The 22,611-nt window shown below is 37.3% G+C and overlaps 1 protein-coding gene across 4 annotated transcripts in view; it reads left to right on the plus strand.

The window, feature by feature from the left end:
• The window catches only part of RASA2 (RAS p21 protein activator 2), a 143,915-nt gene that overhangs the window by 68,257 nt on the left and 53,047 nt on the right, over positions 1-22,611 (plus strand). For all 4 annotated transcript variants that reach the window (XM_069104648.1, XM_069104649.1, XM_069104650.1 and 1 more), the window contains exons 5-7: positions 2,377-2,453; positions 16,603-16,686; positions 19,877-19,949. In XM_069104648.1, coding sequence (XP_068960749.1) covers positions 2,377-2,453; positions 16,603-16,686; positions 19,877-19,949 — 234 coding nt within the window. The remainder of the gene's footprint in view (positions 1-2,376; positions 2,454-16,602; positions 16,687-19,876; positions 19,950-22,611) is intronic.

Here is a 22,611-nt window from a genome sequence, read left to right on the forward strand (position 1 = left end):
ACCGACTTTTAGAGGTCATCAAGAGGCCACACAGGGTTATGGAATGAGTGGCAAAGCTTCAAGGAAAGCACCTTCTTAGAAATAACATGATAAGGTAAAACTACTTTGGGTAGTGCCGTTAAATGCTTAGTAAATCATAAGGTGAAAGAGGTTTTGTTATTCAGTGCAAGTAGGCAGCAGAATACAAGAAATAAGCACTGCCTTTGGACTCTTGAGCCCTGGGTAGAGCTCCACCTCTGATGCTTTCTACCTGTATGACCTCCAGCAGCTCAGTGTCTTCATATGTGAAATGAGAGGTTTGTAGGATAGGTCTGTGCTAAGGCATCATCCCTTAGATCTATGATGCTGTGGAAATGCTGAGAACCCCAGCAAGGCCAATTCTAGGAGGGAAAATTCAGGATGATTTAGAAAATAATATTCTATTCAAGTCTGAGATAAAATCAAAATAAAATTAAGCAACTATTGAAAATAAAAATCAGATAACTAAATGATTACATTTTTTAAAATCCTGCTCTAACACTATACTTGATATAGCACATTGCAGGAAATAAAACAGATTAACATTAACACATCATCTAGGTTTTTTAATCAAATTTTGGTCAAAAATGGAAGACAGGGCTAAAGTATGATTTTGTGTAAGATAAAGTCTCTTCATAATTAAAAAGGAACTTTGAATATAATAGTTTGTCGACTGGAAATGATGATTTTCTTTTGTACCTCAGTACCTTTTAAGTTTTTCAAGTATTCTTCTAATAGTTTTTCTTTATCATGCATGGACATGTTTTGTCCCCACTCCTTACTTGACCAAGTCATCTCACAGTTATGTTTTCCTAAAGATTAATGCCTAAAGAATGTGCTGTTAAGTTGTTAGTGGGAGTAATGAACATTGGAAGTTGGAGCTGTTACAGCACTAATGATTCTCAATAAGATCTCATCTCAAGTCTTCTCTTTTTGTAGCCATAACACTACTTTACCTTTTAATTGTGAATTGACTGCTATTTTCAGAAAATTTTCCTGTGCGTGCTTCTGTACTCTTAGCATTAATTTATCAAACGTAAATTTATTAAGATTGTATGAAAATGGGACTTGTCTAATGTGTGGGTTTATTTTACATGGCTATACTTATTTGCCTTTATGGACCAAACATAAAAAGGCTTTTATTTGGAATAGTTTTAAAAGGGCTTTAATTTAGGGAGCGAGACTTGGAACAGAATGGAGGAAAATGATAGTGATAGTAAAAAACTGGAAGAAAAGAGTATTTTAAAAAACCAGAAGAGAGCAGGAGAAAGTTCAGAAGGAGAGACAGGTAAACAGGGCAGTTTTGGGACTGTTATTTTGAAGTTGATATCTGTCTAAAACCCAAGATATATTCAGTGAGTCCATGCTTTTCTGTGTGACTTTTTTTTCCCTGTTCTTTGTATAGAACAGTATGCTTGTTGATATTTGACAAGTTTATAACAATAAAAAGCAAAATTTAAACAAAAAGTGCCACTGATTTTGGGGGAGGAGCATGTGGGGAAGAACCTTTTTCCTTGATTTATTAGTGGTATAATATGTTCTAAGTTGTTAAAATTGAAGAAAGTTATAGGGTGTCAGTGCCTTTTTTTTTTTTAAAATAAAACCACAGAAATCATTATATATAGTTTGGCAAACCAAATTTCTTAAAACACATAATTTACACCCATCTAGTTTTTAAAAAATCATTTATCTACTTAGTTTTTGCATTTAATTTTGTTTTTCACTTTTCATTATAGACATCTCCCTGACCCTTATACTGCCTCAGCCCTGCAAATTCTTGCTTCCTAGCTATACATCCTGAATCCCCAACTAGATTGTAAGCTGCTTGAGACAGGTTAGGCCTTCGCCTTTTATGTTTTACCCACAGTGTCTTCTGCTTAGTGGTTCAATTAATGTTAATTGGTATAAGCAAGCAACAAAAAAACTTTTAGATCTTATTGTTTATTTAACTTGACTTTAATTTTATATTGGTTTTAGGATTGATTTCTTTATCTTCTAGGTTAGTGATATTAGTATTTGGAAGGGAAGGTATCTCTTCAGTCTTTCTATTTATACTAATATTTTATTCTGTTATACTAATATTATTACTTTTAGCTTTTATTTCAAATGATTTTATCCTCAAATATGTATTATTTTATTTCTCATCTAGGGCAGCTGAGCCATTAGAATCATACTGGTTGATCTATATTAGCATCATCTTTTAAGTTGATAAGTTAAAGTCTTTAAAACAGTAGAGTAGTATAAATTCCTTATATAGGTTGATTACTTAAAAGTGTATTTGCATGTTATTTTTATGTGACATGTTTATGTTTTGTCATTAAAAGAGCACTAATAAATGTACTTTTTTGTTTGTTTCAGGGTAAAGTTCATCTGGAATTAAAACTGAATGAACTCATCACTGATAATGGATCTGTGTGCCAGCAGCTTGTAGTACAGTAAGAATAGTTCTTTTATCAAAAAATAAACCATAAGAACTTCAATTTTTACTGTTTTTTTTTTAATCTTAAATCTTATAGCCTTTAATTTTTGATATTTAGAGAAGCAGCTTGGTTTTGTGGTTAGGATGATAGACCTGAAGTCAGGAAAGTCTGAATTCATATCCTGCCTCAGACTGTTGCTAGGTGTGTGACTCTAGATAAGTCACCAATCTCTCTTAGCCTGAAATTCCTCATCTATAAAATGAAGATAGTAATAATTCCAACTTATAAGGTTGTTGTGAGGATGAAGTGTGTAAAGGATTTTGCAACCTTAAAACATGGTATAAGCATTAGCTATTATTATTGTTGTGGTCATTCTGTGGTTATTATTAGATATTTCAGGAATCTATGGAAACTTAAAGAGCATAGATTGGACTTTAATATTCTTTTTTTTTTAATACATTTTTAAAAAATTGACAAACATTTATTTTCTTGCCTCCTCTGAAAAAAAAAAAAGAAAAAGAAAGCCCTTTTAACAAATATGCACAGTCAAGCAAAGCAGCTTCTTCTGTTGGCCACATCCAAAGGATTTTTATATTCTTACATGAAGAAAATATTTGGTAAATCTGTTGAGGACATTGACGTAGATGATTTAGGGGACTTCTGCTATGTATCAGACACTGAATGTACAAAAGCAAAAATAAAATGGCCCCAGCCTTAAGAAGCTTCTATCAGGGGACGCTTGTATCTCAATAAAGTATATGCAAGATAAGTACAAGATAATTTGGGATGGTAGGAGGGGCCTAGCGGTTGGGAGAAGCCCAGCATCTGGGAATAGCATTTTGAAGGAAAGAAAGGCTTCTCGAAGGTGAAGTGGGAGTACATTCCAGGCATGGGCAATAGTCAGTGCAGACTGTCCCAGCTGGACATGGGGTTTCATTGGTGATGAATAGCAAGGTCATTGTCGCTCAACTGTAGTGCTGGTACAGGAAGGGGGGGAAGGGATAAAAGGGTGGAAAGGTAGGCGAGGATCAGGTCATGGAAGGTTTTAAAGCTTAGCAGAGAATTCCTGCCAAAATAGCTGCCTGAGCTGGAGGCAGACTGCCAAGTTCTCACCTCCCTACTCCCACAAAACCTTGGTGTGATTAAGAAATCTGTCTGATGAGAAACTGAGGAGTGACTTCTTTCACTCCATCATGATGCAAATTTTGAGCCAGGAGGCCATGGCACTAGGAAAGATTTCTGCAGCAAAGAGGGTACCAGCACAATCAGAGCCATGCTGTATATAGTTTTCAAGACTGTGTCCTGAGGTAGCAAGAAGGAAGACACCTGTGAGAAAGTCCCAAGTGGTCAGAACTTTCCCACAGAGAATCTTGGAATCCCTATGGAGGGATCGCAGTGCAGCAGCCAGTAGAACTGAGCAGCTTGGTACCACAGTGCAGGCTCAGGACCTCTGAGGTATCTAGCTCTTTGTCTTAAAATGCTAGAAAGGGCCCTGAGGATCCAACCTTCAGAACCTTAAAGATCTAGCCAGTAGAGGTTATGCAGTAAAGAGATGCTATAAAAGTGTATCTGCATATGGATCCTTTCCCTATGTAGCTCTTTGATCTCTTTAGGGTTAAAAACTAGTCTTTAGGGGCATAGTTCTAAATTGCTTTCCAGGATGGTGAAATCAATTCACAATTCCACCAACAGGACACCAATAGTCCTGTCTTCCTGCAGTCTCCTCAAAAGGGCCATTTTCCTTTTTGTCTTCTTTGCTAGACTGATAAATACAAAGTGAAACCTTATTTGTTTTCATTTGCATTTCTCTTAGTGATTTGTAATTTTATTTTCATACTACTGTCTTTTTAGCTTTTTTCCTTGGAAACCTTATTCATATCCTTTTATCATTTATCTATTGTAAAAAACTTAGACAAACTTTTGGAAAAAATTGTCTATACTCTATTCCTCCAATTCCTCACGTCCCTCCATCACGCCCTTATAATAGGATCTTTGCCCCCACCACTTTACTGAAGCCGGTATCAGAGATCATCAGTGACCTCTTAATTGCCATACCCATTGATCTCTTTTTTTGTCATCTAGCATTTATCACTTGACTAACCTCCCTTTTCCCCTCATCCTATATTTTCATTGTTCCTTTGCCTTTAGGGAGTGCCACACTCTTCTGGCATTATTACTACTTAGGTATTTTCCTAGGGATCTGTCCTGGGCTCTTTCTCTTCTCTCTATAATTGTCTGGCTTGGTGATTTCATCAGCTCCTGTGGGTTTGGTTATCTCCATGAAGATTATTACCAGACCTGTATATCTAGCCCTAGTTTCTTTCCTTTTTTAAACATATTTCCACACTAGTCATGTCATAAAGAAGAAGTGGAATCAAAGGGAAAAACCGCACGAAAGAAGAAACCAAAAAAAAAGAGAGGGAGAGAGAGAAAAAACAAACAATATGCTTTAATCTGCATTCAAACTCCATAATTCTTTCTCTGAATGTGGATAGCATTTTTCATTATGAGTTTTTTGGAATTGTGTTAGAACCTGCATTGCTAAGAAGAGCAAAGTATCAAAGCTAGTCATTGCACAATGTGGCGGTTACTGTGTACAGTGTTCTCCTGGTTCTGCTCCCCTCACTCAGCATTGGTTCACATAAGTCTTTCCAAGACTCATCATTTCTTATAGCACAATAGTATTCCATTCCATTCATATACCACAGTTTGTTCAACCATTGCCCAGTTGATGGGCATCCCCTCAATTTACAATTCTTGGTCATCATAAAAAGAGTTGCTATAAATATTTTTGTATGTGTGGGTCCTTTTCCCATTTTTATGATCTCTTTGGGATATAGCCCTAGAAGAGGTATTGTTGGGTCAAAGGGTGTGCACATTTTTATAGCCCTTTGGGCATAGTTCCAAATTGCTCTCAAGAATAGTTTTATCAGTTCACAACTCTACCAACAATGCATTAGTGTTCCAATTTCCCCACATCATCTCCAGCATTTATCATTTTCCTATTTTGTCATGTTAGCCAATCTGATAGGTGGGATGTGGTACTTCAGAGTTGTTTTGATTTGCATTTCTCTAATCAATAGTGATTCAGAGCATTTTTTCATATGACTATAGATAGTTTTAATTTCTTCCTCTGAAAACTGCCTGTTCGTATCCTTTGTCCATTTATCAATTGGGGAATGACTTGTGTTCTTATAAATTAGACTCAATTCTCTATGTAATTAAAAATCTAGCCCTAGTTGAGTTCTATATCATCAACTGCTTTTTGGGCATCTCAGACTGGAAGCTCAACATGTCCAAAACAGAACTTATCATTCCCCCACCCCCCAAAAAAACCCTCTTCTCTTCCAAACCTACCTATTACTGTCAAGGACACCATTGTTCTCCCAGTCATCCAGGCTTGAAGCCTTGGTATCATCCTGAACTTCTTACTCATACTCACCTCACTTAACCAATCCTGTTAAGTTTTTCTACTTTCATGATATATAACTCTGGCATATGTCCCTGTTCTCCACCTTCATCCCCTCACTCCTGGACTATTGAAGTAGGCTTCTGGTTAATCTCCTTTCTCCAAAGTATAAGCCAGACTCCACTCAGCTGCCAGAGTGATTTTCCTCAGGTACAGGCCTGACCCTGTGAACCCCTTACTCAACAAATTCTGGTGGTTCTATGTTGTTTCCATGATCAAATACCAAATGCTCTGTTTGACATTTAAAGCCTGTTAGAACATAGTCAATTCCTGTCTTTCTGTTCCTCTTTATGCCTACCTTCCACATAGATGCTCTGCAGTTCAGTCACACTAATCTACATTCCTTTTGAAACTGGGGGGTGCAGGGGGTAGAGCGCTTGGGCCTGGAACTAGGGAGACCAATCTCACATACTTATTAGCTGTGTGGCCCTGGGCAGGTCACTTTACCTCTCTCTGCCTTGGTTTCCTCAACTGTAAAATGGGGATAATAATAGCACCTACTTTGAAGGTTTATTCTGAGAATCAAGTGAGATAACATTTGTAGAATGCTCAGCACAATGTCTGATACACGGCAAACCCTTCTCTCGATCGGCGCCTCCTTGCTGCCTGTCTGCTTGCATCTGCAATACCGTACCTCCTCCCCTCACTTTCCTTCCTGGCTTCCTTGGTGTTCTTTAAGGCTCAGGTTAAATCTCACTTTGTACAAAGAGAGCTGCCTTTCTGGAGAACCCTCATTACTCGTGCCTCTCCTGTGAAATGACCCTTCCTCTGTACTGTCTGTATCTCATATGGACATAGGTGTTTACATGTTGTCTTCCCTCCCTAGAATGTGAGAGCAAAGTCTATTTTTGCCTTTCTTTCTCTCCCTAATTCTTAATGTTGTCCCTTCTACATGGTAAGTGCTTGATAAATGCTTGACCCAGTATTCCCTTCATTCACTCTTCGTTTCCTTATGCCATCTTTGGCAGACTTTTGTCTTTGTCCCTCTTCTCTCATTGCATGCTTAGCAATCTCATTTGCCCTTACAGCTTTCACCACTGTTACTGAGCAGCACCCATCGCATCCACATCTGGGGGCTGAGCTCCAGACCCTCTTTTCTGTGGAATGTACTTGCTGCCTCATTTTACCCATCTTTTTTTTTTTAAGCCATTGGGGTTAAGTAACTTGCTCAAGGTTACATGGCCAGGTGTTTCTGGGTGGGATTCAATCCCCAGGTCATCCCAACACTGGGGGCCAGTGCTCTTACTCGCCGAGCCACCTGGCCACCCCTCATTTTATCCATCTTAACACTGCTTCTATTTCTCCCCTTTATATACTTCCCCTTCCCTCACCTCAAAAAAAAAATCCTCCACTTTCTAACTTCACCATTTATTTCTCATATGCATCCAGTTCCTAAATCCTATGATTTCTACCCCAGGAATAATTCTTGTCTCTCCTGCTTCCAAACCCTGCCCTCATCCCCTCCCTTCCCCCCATCCTGGTACTGAATTCCCACTGCCATCTACCGTGACTAGCACAGTAGCCTCATGGGTCTTCTGGCCTCCCTTCTCCCCTCCTCTGTAGCCAAAACCAGTTTTTCTTTATGTTTTTATCTGCTCCAGTACAGCCATGGCAGGTCCCACAAAGTTGGGACAACTTCCAGTATAGCCAGCAACAAACTGCCTCATCTTCCAAGGACTGGCCCAGCTAAGTTTGGAAGGACTCATCACCAAGTTAGAAGCAGAGTGATGAATTTTTCAATCACAGCAACTGATGGCTTTCTATTGTGGTGCATTAGCTTGTTGGTGGAACCTTGCTGACAAAAGCCCAAATCCTTGAGCTGTAGACCTGGCTTCATCATTCACTGTTCAGAAGGCCTCACTGGCTTCTTATTGCCTTCTGGGTAAAGTTCATACCATTTAGCCTAGCATTCAAGGCCCTCTACCCCTTGTGGTACCACCCTAACTTTTCAGCCTTACCTAAATTCTCCTCTCTCGATTTTCAGTGACCCAGGCTACCAAGACTGTTCACTCCTCCCAGTATATGCCCATCTTTTTTTCATCGTTCTTGCTCTTTTTGTCACATGAAGTGCCTCATTCCTTCTCCCTCTTCCACATCCTGTTGTCTTATTGAATTCCTCCCCATTCCTTGGAAGTCCAGTTCAGAGGCCACCTGATCCTCCCACAGCATTTTATGTATGTCTTTTGTGTGCTTAGGCATTATTTTGTTTTATGAAGACTCTTTTTTATATGTTCCAAATCTCCCTACTAGAAGATAAACTCTGTGAAAATGGAGGCTAGTTTCTTTCTTTTTTTTTTTTTTTTGCAAGGCAATTGGGATTAGGTGACTTGCCCTGGGTCATGCAGCTAGTAAGTATCAAGTGCCTGAGAGGGGATTTGAACTCAGGTCCTCCTGACTCCAAGGCTGGTGCTCTATCCATTGCATCACCCAGCTGCCCCTAGGCTGCATTTTCTAAACTTTATTTCTCCCCTGGTGTTTGCACACAAGTTTGCTTAGTGGAAAGATGTTGAACTGAACAACAAACCAACATTTATTAAACACTGTGTGCAGGATGCTGGGTGAAGTGCTTAAAATGGAATGAAACACAGCGGTCTGTGCCCTGAGGGAGCATGTCCATAAATAACTAGGATAACACACATTCATGTGTAACTAAAATTTCTGCATGTACACACACGAATACACACCCACACCCACATGGCGTCAGACAATGCTGGGAGACATTCCCAGTAGAGGAGTCTTTTCTCATTCGGAATCAGGGAAAGCTTCCTATAGAGCCAGTGCTTGAACTAGGGCAGCTGCTACTGCTGCGAGCTGGGACACATACACGTGTGTGTGTGTGTGTGTGTGTGTGTGTAGATACATAGATCATAGCACACACACATACACCTATAGATTATTCTTATATGTATACATACATACACACATGTATATAAAACATGTATGTGTATATATACTTCACTAAGAACTCACTGTACAAAACAAGCTGTCCCTCCCACAGAGAATGCACTATTGTGGGGAGAAATTTCACAGTAATTTAGGATAGAAATATCTCACATGTTGTTGTAAAAATGTAATGTGAAGTATGTGTATATGTGTTATATAGAGAAGCATATACATACCTGTTTAAGACTGCAAAGCACCATAAAGCACTCCCTTAACCCTGGGAGAGTGGTGCTTTTATCATCCCCATTTTTTTTTTTTTTTTGCCTTTTGGAGGGCAATTGGGATTAAGTAACTTGCCCAAGGTTACACAGCTAGTTTTTTGGTGTGGGTGTTAAGTGTCTGAGGCCAGAACCGAACTCAGGTCCTCCTGACTCTGGCTAGCCATCCCTAATCATCCACATTTTACAAATGAGCAAATGAAAGCCAACAGGGATTAAGGGATTTGCCTGGAGTCACACAGCTAGTAAGTATCTGAGGCTAGATTTGAACTCGGGTCTTCCTGACTCCAAGAACCTTACTCTATCCAGAGCACCACATGATTACTAGCTTGAAGCAAAAGAAAGATTTCACTTGGCAGAAATACATGGGGAGCTTGTTCCACATAGGAGGATGATATGTACATATACAAAGTCACATGAGAGGGAAGAACAGGATTTAAGTAGTATTGCTTTTCTGGAGCTGAGATGAGAGCAGTGCCTCTTAGGTGATATGCTTCTTGAGGGCAAGGCCTGCCTTTTTGTTCATGGTATCCTTAGCACAGGGCTTGGCGTGCACTATTGATGGTGGCTTCCTACTGCGGCGCAGTAGCTTGTTGGGAGAACCCTGCTGACAAAGGCCCAGATCCTGGAGCTGTAGACCTGGCTTCATCAGTGACTGTTCTGAAGGCCTCACTACTCCTAGTAGAGGCAGTTCTTGAAGTAGGGCAACTACTACTACTGCAAGGTAGCAGTATACTTGTTTGAGCTTTTCATAGGAAGATATTATGGGCATACAGTGGGCCTGCATAAAGGTGCGGTGGATGGATCGGATAAGGGGAGGTGTATGTGATAAGACTAAAGGCAATGGCCAGGCCCAGTGTGTGGAGGCCTTGGATCTCAGCTGGAGGGCTTACCATTTATCTTGTGGGCTCTGGGGAACTCCTGTCATTTTTGAGCAAAGCAGTGATCCAGTCAGAGATCTATCTGTCTGTTGATTGTTAAAATGTCATTAGTAGAAGTGAAAAGGGCCCATTGGAATGGGGAAAGGTTGGCAACGGTAAGACCTGTGAGGAGGCCGTTACTGTGGTGAGGAGGCCAGGAGGGAAGATCGGGAAGTTCCCCTTTTTCCTTTTCCACAAGGATTATTATTAGCTTCATTCCAAGAAGGCAGAGATGAAACTGGAGTCAGCTGTAATTGTCATGGGTTGTCAGGTAGGATTGGATAGTTTATGTCTAAGAGAATTCAGAGTCTTTTCAAGGTTTCCACACATTTTGTTTGGCCAGGATGGCTTCTGACCAAATTGTAAACTGATAAATTTACACATCACCTGCCCCCTAAAATGTGCTTAGTCAGCTATATCATCTAACGTGCCACACTTGAAACCAAGGATTAGAGAATTGGAGAGGCAAGTCAGACAGGCCCTTCTGGCTTTACAAAGAACCCACCATGCAAAACAAGCTATGCCCCTCCCACAGAGAATGCACAGAGAAATTTCAAAATAATTTAGAAGGATAGAAATATCTCACATGTAAGGAACAGATGTTCTTGTAAAAATATAATGAGAAGTGAAACTTGGTTCCAGACAAAAGTATCTATGTTAATACTCCTAAAACTATCTCTCTTTTGAAAATTGAATAGTTCAGAAATTCTGCTCTATAAAATAAATTAGGTTGATGGTATTTTATCTAGATTTGTGATTTCTCATTATGGTTACTTTTTAAGAGCTTCACGTCCTTAAAAAAATTGACTTTGCCTAAACAACATATATGTCGGGCTTATTATGGCATGTCATTGAAGCCTGCAAGGTATCTTGTTCATTATTCACAAAATTCCACAAAAGCTCTGAGTTATGATACATATTACTCCCACCACCCCCCAGTTTGAAATAGAAGAGGACTAGAGATCATCTGTTCTGAGAAAGGCCAGAATGATGTAATGACCAGGATCTGAGGACTAGTGGGTTTAAAGAGCTTCAAATTCAAATTCAAACCCAGGTCTTTTGACTTCACATTGTGATCCTTTTTTGCCTTTGTGTATACTTTGAAAAGAGGAGAAAAATAATTTCAGAAATAAACTGTACACCTAAAGAAAGTACTATTCTTTAGCCATTAATAATGTCTTAATTGATCCTATGTATAGTTGTTCAGTCATTTCAGTTGTGTCCAACTCTTCATGAGCCCATTTGGGGTTTTCTTAGCAAAGATAATGGAGTGGTTTGCCATTTCCTTCTCCAGCTCATTTTACAGATGAGGAAACTGAGGTAAACAAGGTTAAGTGATTTGCTCAGGGTCACACAGCTAGTATCTGAGGCCAGATTTGCATTCAGGAAGATGAGTGTTATAGACTCCAGGCCCAGTGCCACCTAGCAGCCCCCATATTATTACCCTTGTTTCCCAATAAAATGAGAACAGCAATGGCAGTAGCATCACATCTGATCTTATAGACCTTCCAAGGTGATATTAAATGCAGTAGGTTCTGGGACTTTATAAAATCAACTCAGACCTTTGCAATATATTTGTTTGACCTTTTCATAGGAAGATGTTATTGCTGGTAACAAGTCAATAAGAATAGAAATATGAAAGGAATGTTTTAATGTAAAAATTTTTTAATAACATTCTATAAGAGAGAAGGAAGGAAGGAAGGAAGGACAATATCTATGCTAATTATAATATGCCCAGCCTAAGCAGAAAACTGTTTTGTTCAGTACAGAGCCTATATACGTTAAATTTGTAGATACTATTTTTCTCTTAGTTAACATTGTTTCGTGTCTATATGCAAAAAAATTAGTTTATATCAAATTCATTTGAAGTGGTAATTGTATGCCTTTTTCTTAGTTTCTAGTCAACAAATTATAGATTATGGAATATCAGAATTGAAAGGTGCTGTAAATACCACGTAGTCAATCCCCTTCATTTTCTAGATAAGAAAAACGGTTCAGATCATGATAACCACATACTTTAAAATTGCCTCCATGTGTGGGGCAATAGAAACCCTAAAAATGGGACAGCATCCTCTTGAGTGGAAGAAGCCCCAGTATGTCTTTAGTATTTGTATTCTGAGTTCCCCTCCCACAGATGCCACTTGAAGTGGTCTGGAACAAGACGTTGGCTGCCACTGGCTTCTTGTCCTGCTATCATTACTCTTCACATTCTTTCATACCTGAATGTTTCCCCCAGCTCTGCCTCACCATTATCATTACTTGGTGCTTTTATACCCTACTTAATACATTCCTCCAAATCTGCACAGTGCCTATGACTGTGTCATCAGTAAGATTTGTCCTAAGAAAAGGTTTTTCAGAGGAGATAATTGTCTTCCAATTGTGAAATTGGAATATTGGGTTATATGAACAAGAGTATTTCAAAAGATTGAAAGACAAGAAATTATAATAAATGTTTTTGCAGCTGTGATGTGATACTTCTTATTTATAGAATTCCATTTTCAGCTAGGAATCTTGTATCCCATTTTTTTATCTGTAATTTGGGATTGAGTTGTTGTTCCAATAAGGAATTATTTGTTTGTGTCCTGTTAATATTTTGGGTGAACCTGTTATCAATGTAGTGCACTATGTCCATGCAGTGATAATGTCTATTTCTCCCTTCCCATACAAGTTTTGACTATGTCCTATGCACCCCTACCACCTGCCCCATCCACCTCCATATGTTGGCAAAATGTAATTCAGGAGTAACAAACAAGAGAAGCCAGAGGCTGAAACTTCGTCTTATGTATCATGAATACTTTTTTCAAAGTGAGCCTTGGGAAGTGTTGGATATGGTCAATAAGTAATATCACAAAAAAATGAATTGGTTATGGTTTAAAAAACAGGAAGTGACTGCTTACTGATATAGGAGTCATTTCTGAATCGTCTGTATAGTCAGATCATCACCAGCTCATTAGAGCAAAGTTCAAAATCAGGACCAAAGGGGATAAAAATGAAAGGACAAGACGGCAGGCAATTGAGACAGCAACCACCTGACCTATTTAAACAAGTTCTGTTAATACTAGAAACAGTGAGAAAGGAAATAGTGGTTTCTTAAGCTATATTTCTTACCAGTTTTCATTAAAATTTTGAATATTTTCAGAAGACTCTAAGTAGTAAACTTTCTGACATGATACCTGAACATAAACCTCTTAGATCTAACAAATACACTTAAGCATGTAAAACTTAGGATTTTTCCGTGTGAAACAAATGGAGTCATTTTCAGCTTTCTAAGTGGGTTATGGTGGTTTTTTGTGTTCTTGTAGTTTAAGGTTTTGTATATTGATAGATGTTCACTAAATGGACTGTAAAGAAGGGTGTATGAAAATATAAATGGAAAAATATTCATACTGTAATTAAAAACAAACTAATGATTTAATAGTGTTTATATATTATATATAAGATATATATAATATCTATCTATCTATCTATCTATCTATCTATCTATCTATCTATCTATCTATCTATCTATCTATCTATCTAATCTATCGACTTGCCTATATAGTGTTTGATTGTTTGGCAGGAAATGAGGATTTGCCTGACAGCTTTCTTTTCATTGTTTGGGGAAGGGCAAGAAAGGAGACTTGTCATTTCATTCTAGGCATACTCCCAGCCACTTAGAACCATTAAGAATTGTTTGGGACACTGAATGTAAAGTGATTTATACTAGATCAAAACTAGTAGGTATCAGAGGCAGGCCCTGACTTCTAAGCCTGTTCTCTGTCCACTCCTTACCCTTCTCTCTTATCATTTGTAATAATATAATCCGGAAGTCAGATTGATCAAAATGATACAGGAAAGAAGTTAGCCCAAATCTTATTAAGGTCTAGGTCAGGGAATTTCCCATAAGTTATACTTACAATTTTTGTGTTCTCCTTACAAATACAGATTTATTCAGTTAAATCTTTGACTTAACTTATAGAATAGAAGTCATAATTCATTGACTTCTATTAATTTAGAATAGGTGGTGATTATTCTCAGATACTGCCCCCTACCACATTGGAATTGTGTTATGATACTAATCAAAACAAAGGTGCCCAGAAGCTCAAATCATTTGCTGAGTCAAAATAGACTCTTGGGTTTGGTAATTGGTAACCTTAGAGTTATCCACATCTGGCACAGCTTATATCTGAAACATAAATCTGGTCTTCAGTAATTTACAGCTGATCCAGGAATTAGCAATGAGAATGTTTTTTGTGTGAACATTTATTTACTACTTAATTGTTTTTTAAGAGAAGGAATTCTTTAGATGGAATTTATTTCCCTCTTTTTTTGTTAGGCAGTGTGATTTTAGAAATAGTAATTTGCATTTCTCTTTCATTTAGCACATAATTTATTTAACTTATAACACATTTGATCTAGTGAAAAGAAGAAGTTATATGTTTTCTTGATTTTTTTTCAGTTAGGAAAACTAAGATTCACAGACTTCCATTTAGAGACTTTCTGACTCAAAAAGAAATAAAGAGAAGCAGTGTGGTTTTTGTTGTTGTTGGGGTTTTTTTGCCACTGCCTGACTCAGAAAAACTAAAACTTGGGGCTTAGTGTAAGAGTTATTAGTTGAATATATTATTGAATTGAATATATAATTGAATATATTATTCAAATATATTACATAGAAGTAAACTGAATACAAAGTAGTACCCATTAGACTTAAAACATTAGGAAAAAAGGTATGTCCTGCCCAGATGCTCTTAATGTCATACTGTGATTTGATTTATAGATTAGAAAGACAATGTATTCTTCCAGATTATTAGGAAAAGTATTAATGACAAAATATTTCAGATAAGTGTGTAAATGTAAAATTACGCTGCTCTGAAAGTTAAGTAGATCTATAAAACACTTGTAAAAAAAAAAAAAAAAGGTAGCGCTCAGGGCTTAGAAGATCTTGGTTAAATTTCCTGCCTCTGGCACTTAGCTGTTTGCCCCTCCCGTCTCCCAAGTCACGTACCCTCAATATGCCTCAGACAACTTCTAGGCCTGATTTACTGAATCTGAGCTTGTGATCTGCATTGGTAAAGGGAGCCCCCATACTGGAAATTCCCCCCGCTGAATAAATCACGAATTTTCCCTGTATTCTAAGAATTTTAAAATGACCATCATATTGGCTTGCAAAGACTGTGGATTTGATATGTTATTTCATAATTTCATTTCAGTAATGTTAAAATTAAGGAAAAGAAAATAATTTATTTATGTTTTTCTGCCTAGCAAAATAAAAACATTTTTAAGAAACATTTTCCTGTTTAGTATTTTTTGTTAATGGTACATTCTCTTAAAATCTCCACTCTTTGGTACACTATATTTCTCTCATAGTAGACTTGAAGAAGACCTAGAATGATGACATTCCAATGTTTTGATTTTATCACTTAACTGTTACATCTGAATGGATTCTCTGAAATACTTCATATATTTGCATGAAAATGTAACTCTGCATGTTGAGTATATACCATATAATTCATTATATGTCTTCCTTGATTTGAGGTTAACCTGTGATAAATTTTGTTTCATGTGATTAATGCATTATGATCAGACATTACTGAGTCAGTTTGACAGAAGTGAATTGACATTTTAGGATTGACTGGTCAGGTAGCATAGAGTGTTGGGAATGTTTTTTAATCTACCAAAGTTTAGAACTAAAGACTAGAACATATTATCTGGGATTATACTCAACTTCTTTTATTTCAGAAAATGTTTTTCATATTCTGTTTTAATGTACCTTCAACAGATTACTATCCTACCTCTGTGGTGAATAAAGAGGAGTGAAAATGTTTCCCTACCTAGTCTGCTTTGGGGTAGCATCTTTCATCACAGACTACATGGTACATACCCAGTATTCATTAAGAAATGCAGGCTGTCAGAAATTGACCTCATGATATTCAGCAAGTCTTCAGAAAGATCTTGGTAGCAAGTCACACTACTCTACAAATTCACCATCTGTAATGATAAAACATTGTTTCTTAAGGTTGAAAATATTTTCTGCAAAAAAAAAAATGTATCAGCAACTGTTACCAAGGTACAAAATAAAAAATTTCATAATTGTGTGTAATGATGCAAGATGTGATTTGGTTGAAAAGGTTACTTCTCATGCAGGCTTGCCCACATATTTATGAATTAAAGGTTGAAACCACAGTTGTTTCCTTATGTCTCATTCACACCTTGGTAAAGGATATGACGCTCTATGTTGGTTAGGTAGAAATGTGTGCTACTTGTTTTTTGTCTTCTTTAAAAACGTCAGTGGGTTTGATGTAGTGTCACACCACAAATGTCCCTGGGTGTTTTTTATTTGCAGTGTTTGTTTTTAAAAGACTTAAGAATAGTGTATTGAATAATATTGAAGTCTTGGTGCCTACTAATTGACATGTTTGGTACTTTCATTGTAATGCAATATGCAGCACATAGGATTTCTGTGTAATCATATTTGTTATAGTTATATTTTATATAAACAGTGTATATAATCCAGATAAATGGTATACAAATAAAATACATATTTGTAAACCTTTTGTGTATTAAAAAATAATATTTTCTCTCTTACCTTGATTTATGCTTTGTCGGTTTTACAAAAATTATTTATTTTCTTTTAGTATCAAGGCATGCCATGGGTTGCCTCTTATAAATGGACAGAGCTGTGACCCTTATGCTACAGTTTCTCTTGTGGGACCTTCACGGTAAGATTTTTTTTTTAATATCAGGTTCTTAAGTATGAAATTTTCTGTTTAGAAGATACAGAATTAGGTCATTAAAAGTAATTGTTAAATAGCTTAATACTCTTTTACTAAAGACTGGAATAAGTGAATACTTATTTTTAAAAATAATCCATAGTGAATTATTTTTTAAAATCAAACATACAACAAAGCCCCATTTTTCTAAAGAATGAAGGTGATTGCCGTTTCAGATCTGTTAGACTGATCTTGATAACAACTCAATATATTCATGATTTTATGCTAATTGAAGTGATTTGAAGATTTGTATCATATCAAGTTTCCTAGATTAAAATTTCACAGATACTATACAGGTAGAATGCTATTTTAATAAATGTGCCAATTTATTTTATGAAGGTTATTTCCATATTATCTACTTCAAAGTAACTCAGAACATAATACTAAAAGATGACGTTATTGTGGGCAAGCCTTGTGCTTTGGGGGAGGAGGGTGAATGCTAGGCTCTAACTGTAGATAAGCTGGAGTCCCAGATTTTTATATGCAGATATACATACAGGCATACATACATACACACACATCTATCATTCACAGATAATTGAAAAATGCTCTACATTGGGGATTCTTTTATTTTGTCATGGACACTTTTGACAGTCTGTGAAGCCTTTGGACCCCTTCTTAGATGCTTAAAATGCTTAAAATGAATCATGTAAGATCAAAAGACAATTATATTAAAATGAAGGTATCAAAATATAAAAAAGAAAAAACAAGTTCATGGACTCCAAAGTTATGGACCCCTGCTCCACATATAATTTGTCTGCAATTCACAGTTTATTTATAGATTTGATCCTGAAAACCAGCAGCCAAGAAGCTCACATTTTTACCCCACCCCCAAAGTAATTATTTAAAAACAGTTGGGGCGGCCAGGTGGCTCAGCGAGTGAGAGCACCGGCTCCAGTGTCAGGATGACCTGGATCAAATCTGGGCTCAGATGCTCAGCGCCACACCCAGAGATAACTGGCCGTGTAACCTTGAGCAAGTTACTTAACCCCGATTGCTTTAAAAAAAAATAAAATAAAAACAGTAACAGATTTTTTAAAAAATGTCTTCCCATCCTCTACATAACAATAAGCTGAGATGTTTCCAGTAAGTCAGTTGAACAAACGTTTCTATACAAGTCTTTTCTCATATTTTCTTTGTAGCTATATCCCCTTCCTAACTAACCACTTCCTCCTTTCTTATCTTGATAGATTTTTCTGTAGAAGCTCAGAATATATACAAAGTTGATACTACTACTTAAAGTATTTTTAGGGAAACTAAACATAATAGTTAAGTGCATTTTAAAATTTTCTTTTTTTACAGAAAATTTCTTTTTATAGGATAATGTCAGCATCCACCCACTCTGTGTAAATGAAATTTTGTTCTACTTCAAATTTTGGAAATGTAGTCAGTCACACATTTTTTAAGTGCCTACTCCATGCCTTGGGAATACAAAGGCTGCCAAAAGATAGCCCCTGCCCCTGGATTACACAGTCTAAGGGGAAGGCAGTGTATAAACAGTTATGTGCAAACTAGCTACGTACATTACAGAAAAAATTGGAAATAATTATCAAGTCATGTTAATAATGACATTAAAGGAGGGAAAGATGGAAACCACAGTAACTCAAAGTAGCAAATAGAAACAACCACTGGTAACTATTTATATGGCAAATGTATCTCTAAGGTCCCTGCATGGTGTAATAATTTATGGGCCCATGAAGCATTCTTTAACTGAATAAAGAACTTTATTATGTTCCTCAAAGCTACGCACCTCATTTTACATAATTAACTTCTTAAAAGCTATACATAAATTTAATTTAATAAATCAATTAAAATAAAGGAATTTAAAGGAAATTTACAGGAATTCCTTTTTCTAAAGGAAAAATTATTTCAAATGCAATTTATAATTATGCGTGTTAAACATGGTATTTACCTTTAAATTCAGGTTTGTGTAATTACTTTTAATGCATCGAGCACACCTGCTTATATTGGCCATATTGAGTATATAGTCATTCTGGCCCAAAGTGGGAGAAAAGTCACATCCACAAAATTAACACATAATTGCATATAGAATGTTACTTTACAAATGGAGTCACTACCATTTTCCTTTGAAGCTCCTTTAGTGGCATTTTTTTTGTACAGATCACTAACCACATGAAAAAAGACAAGGGGACAAAAAATCCAAAACTACATCTTAAGGCTAAATCTTATCTACTTAAATATAGCTGTGTTTGTTTAAACATCTGCATGAATACCACTAAGCTACCAAAGTAGCGGTAACCCTGGCATTGTAATGGGCTTAAACATATTGGGGTTTTCTTGTGTTGATTTATGTTTGGTATATGTCCCATTATAAAATTGTTTTGCTCTCACTTAGCAGAGTTGACAGGTAACCAAGCCCTGCCTTATCATCAGTAACATCTTGTCAACATGGAGAGTGGCCCATCCATCCATGCCTTCTCCGTCAGTCACTTAACTAGTGTTTATTAAGTCCATATTATCTGTCAGGCCTTGTGCCAGGCAGTAGAGGTAAAAATGCAAAGAATGATCTAATTTCTGTATGATTCTTGTCCATGAGCCTCCTAAGATCTACCTAGAGAGTCTGTCCACTACACTGGAGAGCTTCCTCTTGTTCTTTTAATAGTTTGTGGTCACCTTGCTACTGCCTTTATCATGCTGTCTACTAAGAAATCGCCATACAACTTGAATTTTGGTATGCTGTGTGTTGGTGTAAAGGTGTATCACACTACCACCTTCTTAAAATCGACTAGAATCATATGGGTGTTCAGAGGCTTTCTCATCTTATCCTTTCATTTCACAAATGAAGAAACCAAAGCCCAAAGATGTTAGATGACTTGCTCGAAGTCACAGAGGCAGTAAGACTCAAAGGCAGGATTTGAATCTCTGTCCTCTAGCTTTACAGCTCTCTCTCCACTGTACCAAGCCACGTTGCTTTCACTCCTCTTGCAGAAGTCATTGTTCTGTTCACAAATTACTTCAGGTAATATATCTAACTACAAGAATGTAAGAGTTTTTATTCTCATCCTGAGTCTCCCATTGACTTTAAAAGTTAAACAAAGGGTTCCCTGGTTGAATATAGCATGTTTTATAATTGTGTACTTTTAAGTTCTACAAATTAAACTTTACCACATTGGAACAGGAATGACCAGAAGAAGACAAAAGTAAAGAAGAAAACAAGCAATCCACAGTTTAATGAAATCTTTTATTTTGAGGTAGGTAACTTTTTATGTATCACTGTACTCAGTTGTTTGTTTTTAATATTAATCTGTTTCTCTCATGTCCAGGATTAAAATTCATTCAGCAAACATGTATGAAGTGTCTACTCTGTGTCAGACACTGTGCTATCCATTGGACAAAAAATAGTCCTTGCTCTCAAAGAGTTCACAAGTGTAATGGGGGAGATGACATACCAACAAGATATAATCTATACTGGACTAATTGGATATAATGAACAGGGAGAAGGCTGGAGCATTTAGAGGAGTTGAAGAATGCGGCAATCTAAAAGCATTCTTTGCCATTCTTTGGGAAAGGTAGAAAAATATGGGTTGGACAATAATACAGCTTGGTGGTTTCAGAATTTGCTAAATAGTTACAAAGAATATTCAGTAATTGTTCCATATTAATTTGGAAGGCGGTTTCTGGGGGTGTGCACGAGGAATGCTGTTTGACATCTTTATAATTGCTTACCAGATCTGCAGATGACAGAAAGTTAGGAAGGATAGCTTACACTCTTCTCAATTACAGATGCAAATTTCAAAAAGATCCTGACAAACAGCAGCCCTGGACTGAATTTAAATATGATGAAAATTAGTAAGGGCAAATTTTTTCAACAGCCGTTTATTACCTACCTACTCTGTGCCAAGCACTGTGCATAGGGACTGGAATGTCAAAGACAGAAATTAAAGTCTCTGCTTTCAGGGAGCTTACATTCTATTGGGGCAGAGGGGAAACATTGTGTACACAATAAATAAATAAATACAGGATGTGTGAGAAATAGTTTGGTAGGTCTAGCACATGGAGGAGCCAGGACAAGATCTGTGTAGGACATGGCACTTGAGCTTATCCTTGAGGGAAGCTTTTTCCTCTTCCTCATTAAATGAACATCAGCGTATGTTATGATAGCGTAGAAGCAGCATCCTAGTGGGAGTTAGGAGACCTGAGTTCTAATCCGAGGTATCACTAATTAGCCATGTTACCTTGAACTGGTCACACTTGGACAGGTGACTTTCTGGGACTCATTTTCTCTGTCTGCAAAGTTGAGGGATTAGACAAAATGGCCCCAAAAGGCCCTTTTATAGTTGAAATAATAAACTTCTTTAGTATTCATGGGTCTCTTGCAACCTTTATAGTCCCACCATCTAGCATAGTGCCTGGCATGTAGTAGAGACAGAGCAGAAGTTTTTAATTGAATGGAAAAAGTTTGTTGAAGTAGGAAGTACAGGCCTAGGAGTCAGAGGCTGTGGGCTCTAATGCATGTTCAAGTGACAGGATCTCATGTTTAGAGGAGAGCAGATACTCTCCAACCTGGGCATTCTGAGCTTTTATTTGTGTAATGATCCCCTTGGGCAGGCAGGTGGAACCTGGGGCCCGTTTCTTAGAATAGTTTCTTACTTAATTGAAGATGATGCAAAATTTCACTTAGAGGTTAGTGTAATAAATATGCAGTGATTTTCCCATCCAGATTCATGCAGCCTCTAAACTTGTCCAACCTGTACCTGAAGAGTAATCCTCTTTAGACATCTTTACCAAGTGGTCATCCAGCATCCTCTGGAAGACCTGCAGTGAGCAGAGAGCTGTCAGTTCCCAAGCAATCCAATCCATTTTTTAATTACTATATTTTTAGGAATTTCCTCTTACATCAAGCCTAAATGTGCTCCATTGCAGCTTCTTCCCATTATTCCAGATTCTCCCCTCTGGAGCCAAACAAAAGAAATTGAAGCCCCCTTCCAGAGAACATCCCACCCTCCTTGTGTCAAGGCTAAACATCCTTAGTTCTCTCAGCTTATCCTCATATGATTTGGGGCCTTCACTGTCCTGTTCACACTGTCCTGTTCACCCTTTGGATCCTCTGTCTTATTGATGTCCTTCTGAAAATGTTGTCCTCAGAAATGAATATGAATACAGTCATCCCCATCTTGTCTAACTAGAGCAGTGGATAATTGAAAGGAAGACCTCCTTTGTTTCAGACATTCTGTATTATGCTTTACTGCTTCTGCCTAAGGTCACGATGACTTTTTGTCTGCCATGTCACACTGTTGGATCATTGACTTGCAGTCCACTCAGGCCCTCAGATCTTTTCCATGTAAATTGTTGTCTAACTATGCCTTCCCGGTCTAGTATCTGTAAAGTTGGTCTTTTGAGCCTGAATGGAGGACGCAAGATGAATTAAACTTCATCTTACAGAATTCAATTTGTGTCTATCTTTTTGTATCCTATCATCTAGTGCTTTAGCTGTCATTTTCACCTTTGTGTCATCTGCATTAATTGCTTCTTAGGGTATATTAGATTAAATCTAAATTCGAACTAGGTGATTCATTCTACCTTTCTTAGAGTTTTTTTCACTGTTCACAGTAATTACAGATTTTTAGAGAGTGGTACTAAATCATCTAGGTAAGCTCTCTCATTTTACACATGAAAAGATTCAGACTAGAGATGTTAAACAGCCTACCTCTTGTTACCTAACTAGTTAATAGCAAATTTGGACTTTGGGTCTCCTGACTTGCAGTTCTCTACATTAACTTGTTTTCCATTCCTGTATACGTGCTTCCCTGTCAATTAGACCACCTACTCCTGCCTGAACATGCCTTTCCTCAGACTCTACTTGCTCCAGAGTGTCTTCTCCTACCTTAATCACCACCTCTTTAAATCCTGTCC

Source organism: Petaurus breviceps, unplaced genomic scaffold (genome assembly GCF_028583685.1).
Source record: "Petaurus breviceps papuanus isolate PSGF00001 unplaced genomic scaffold, PetGlider_PUasm1.0 688, whole genome shotgun sequence".
Lineage (NCBI taxonomy): Eukaryota > Metazoa > Chordata > Mammalia > Diprotodontia > Petauridae > Petaurus > Petaurus breviceps.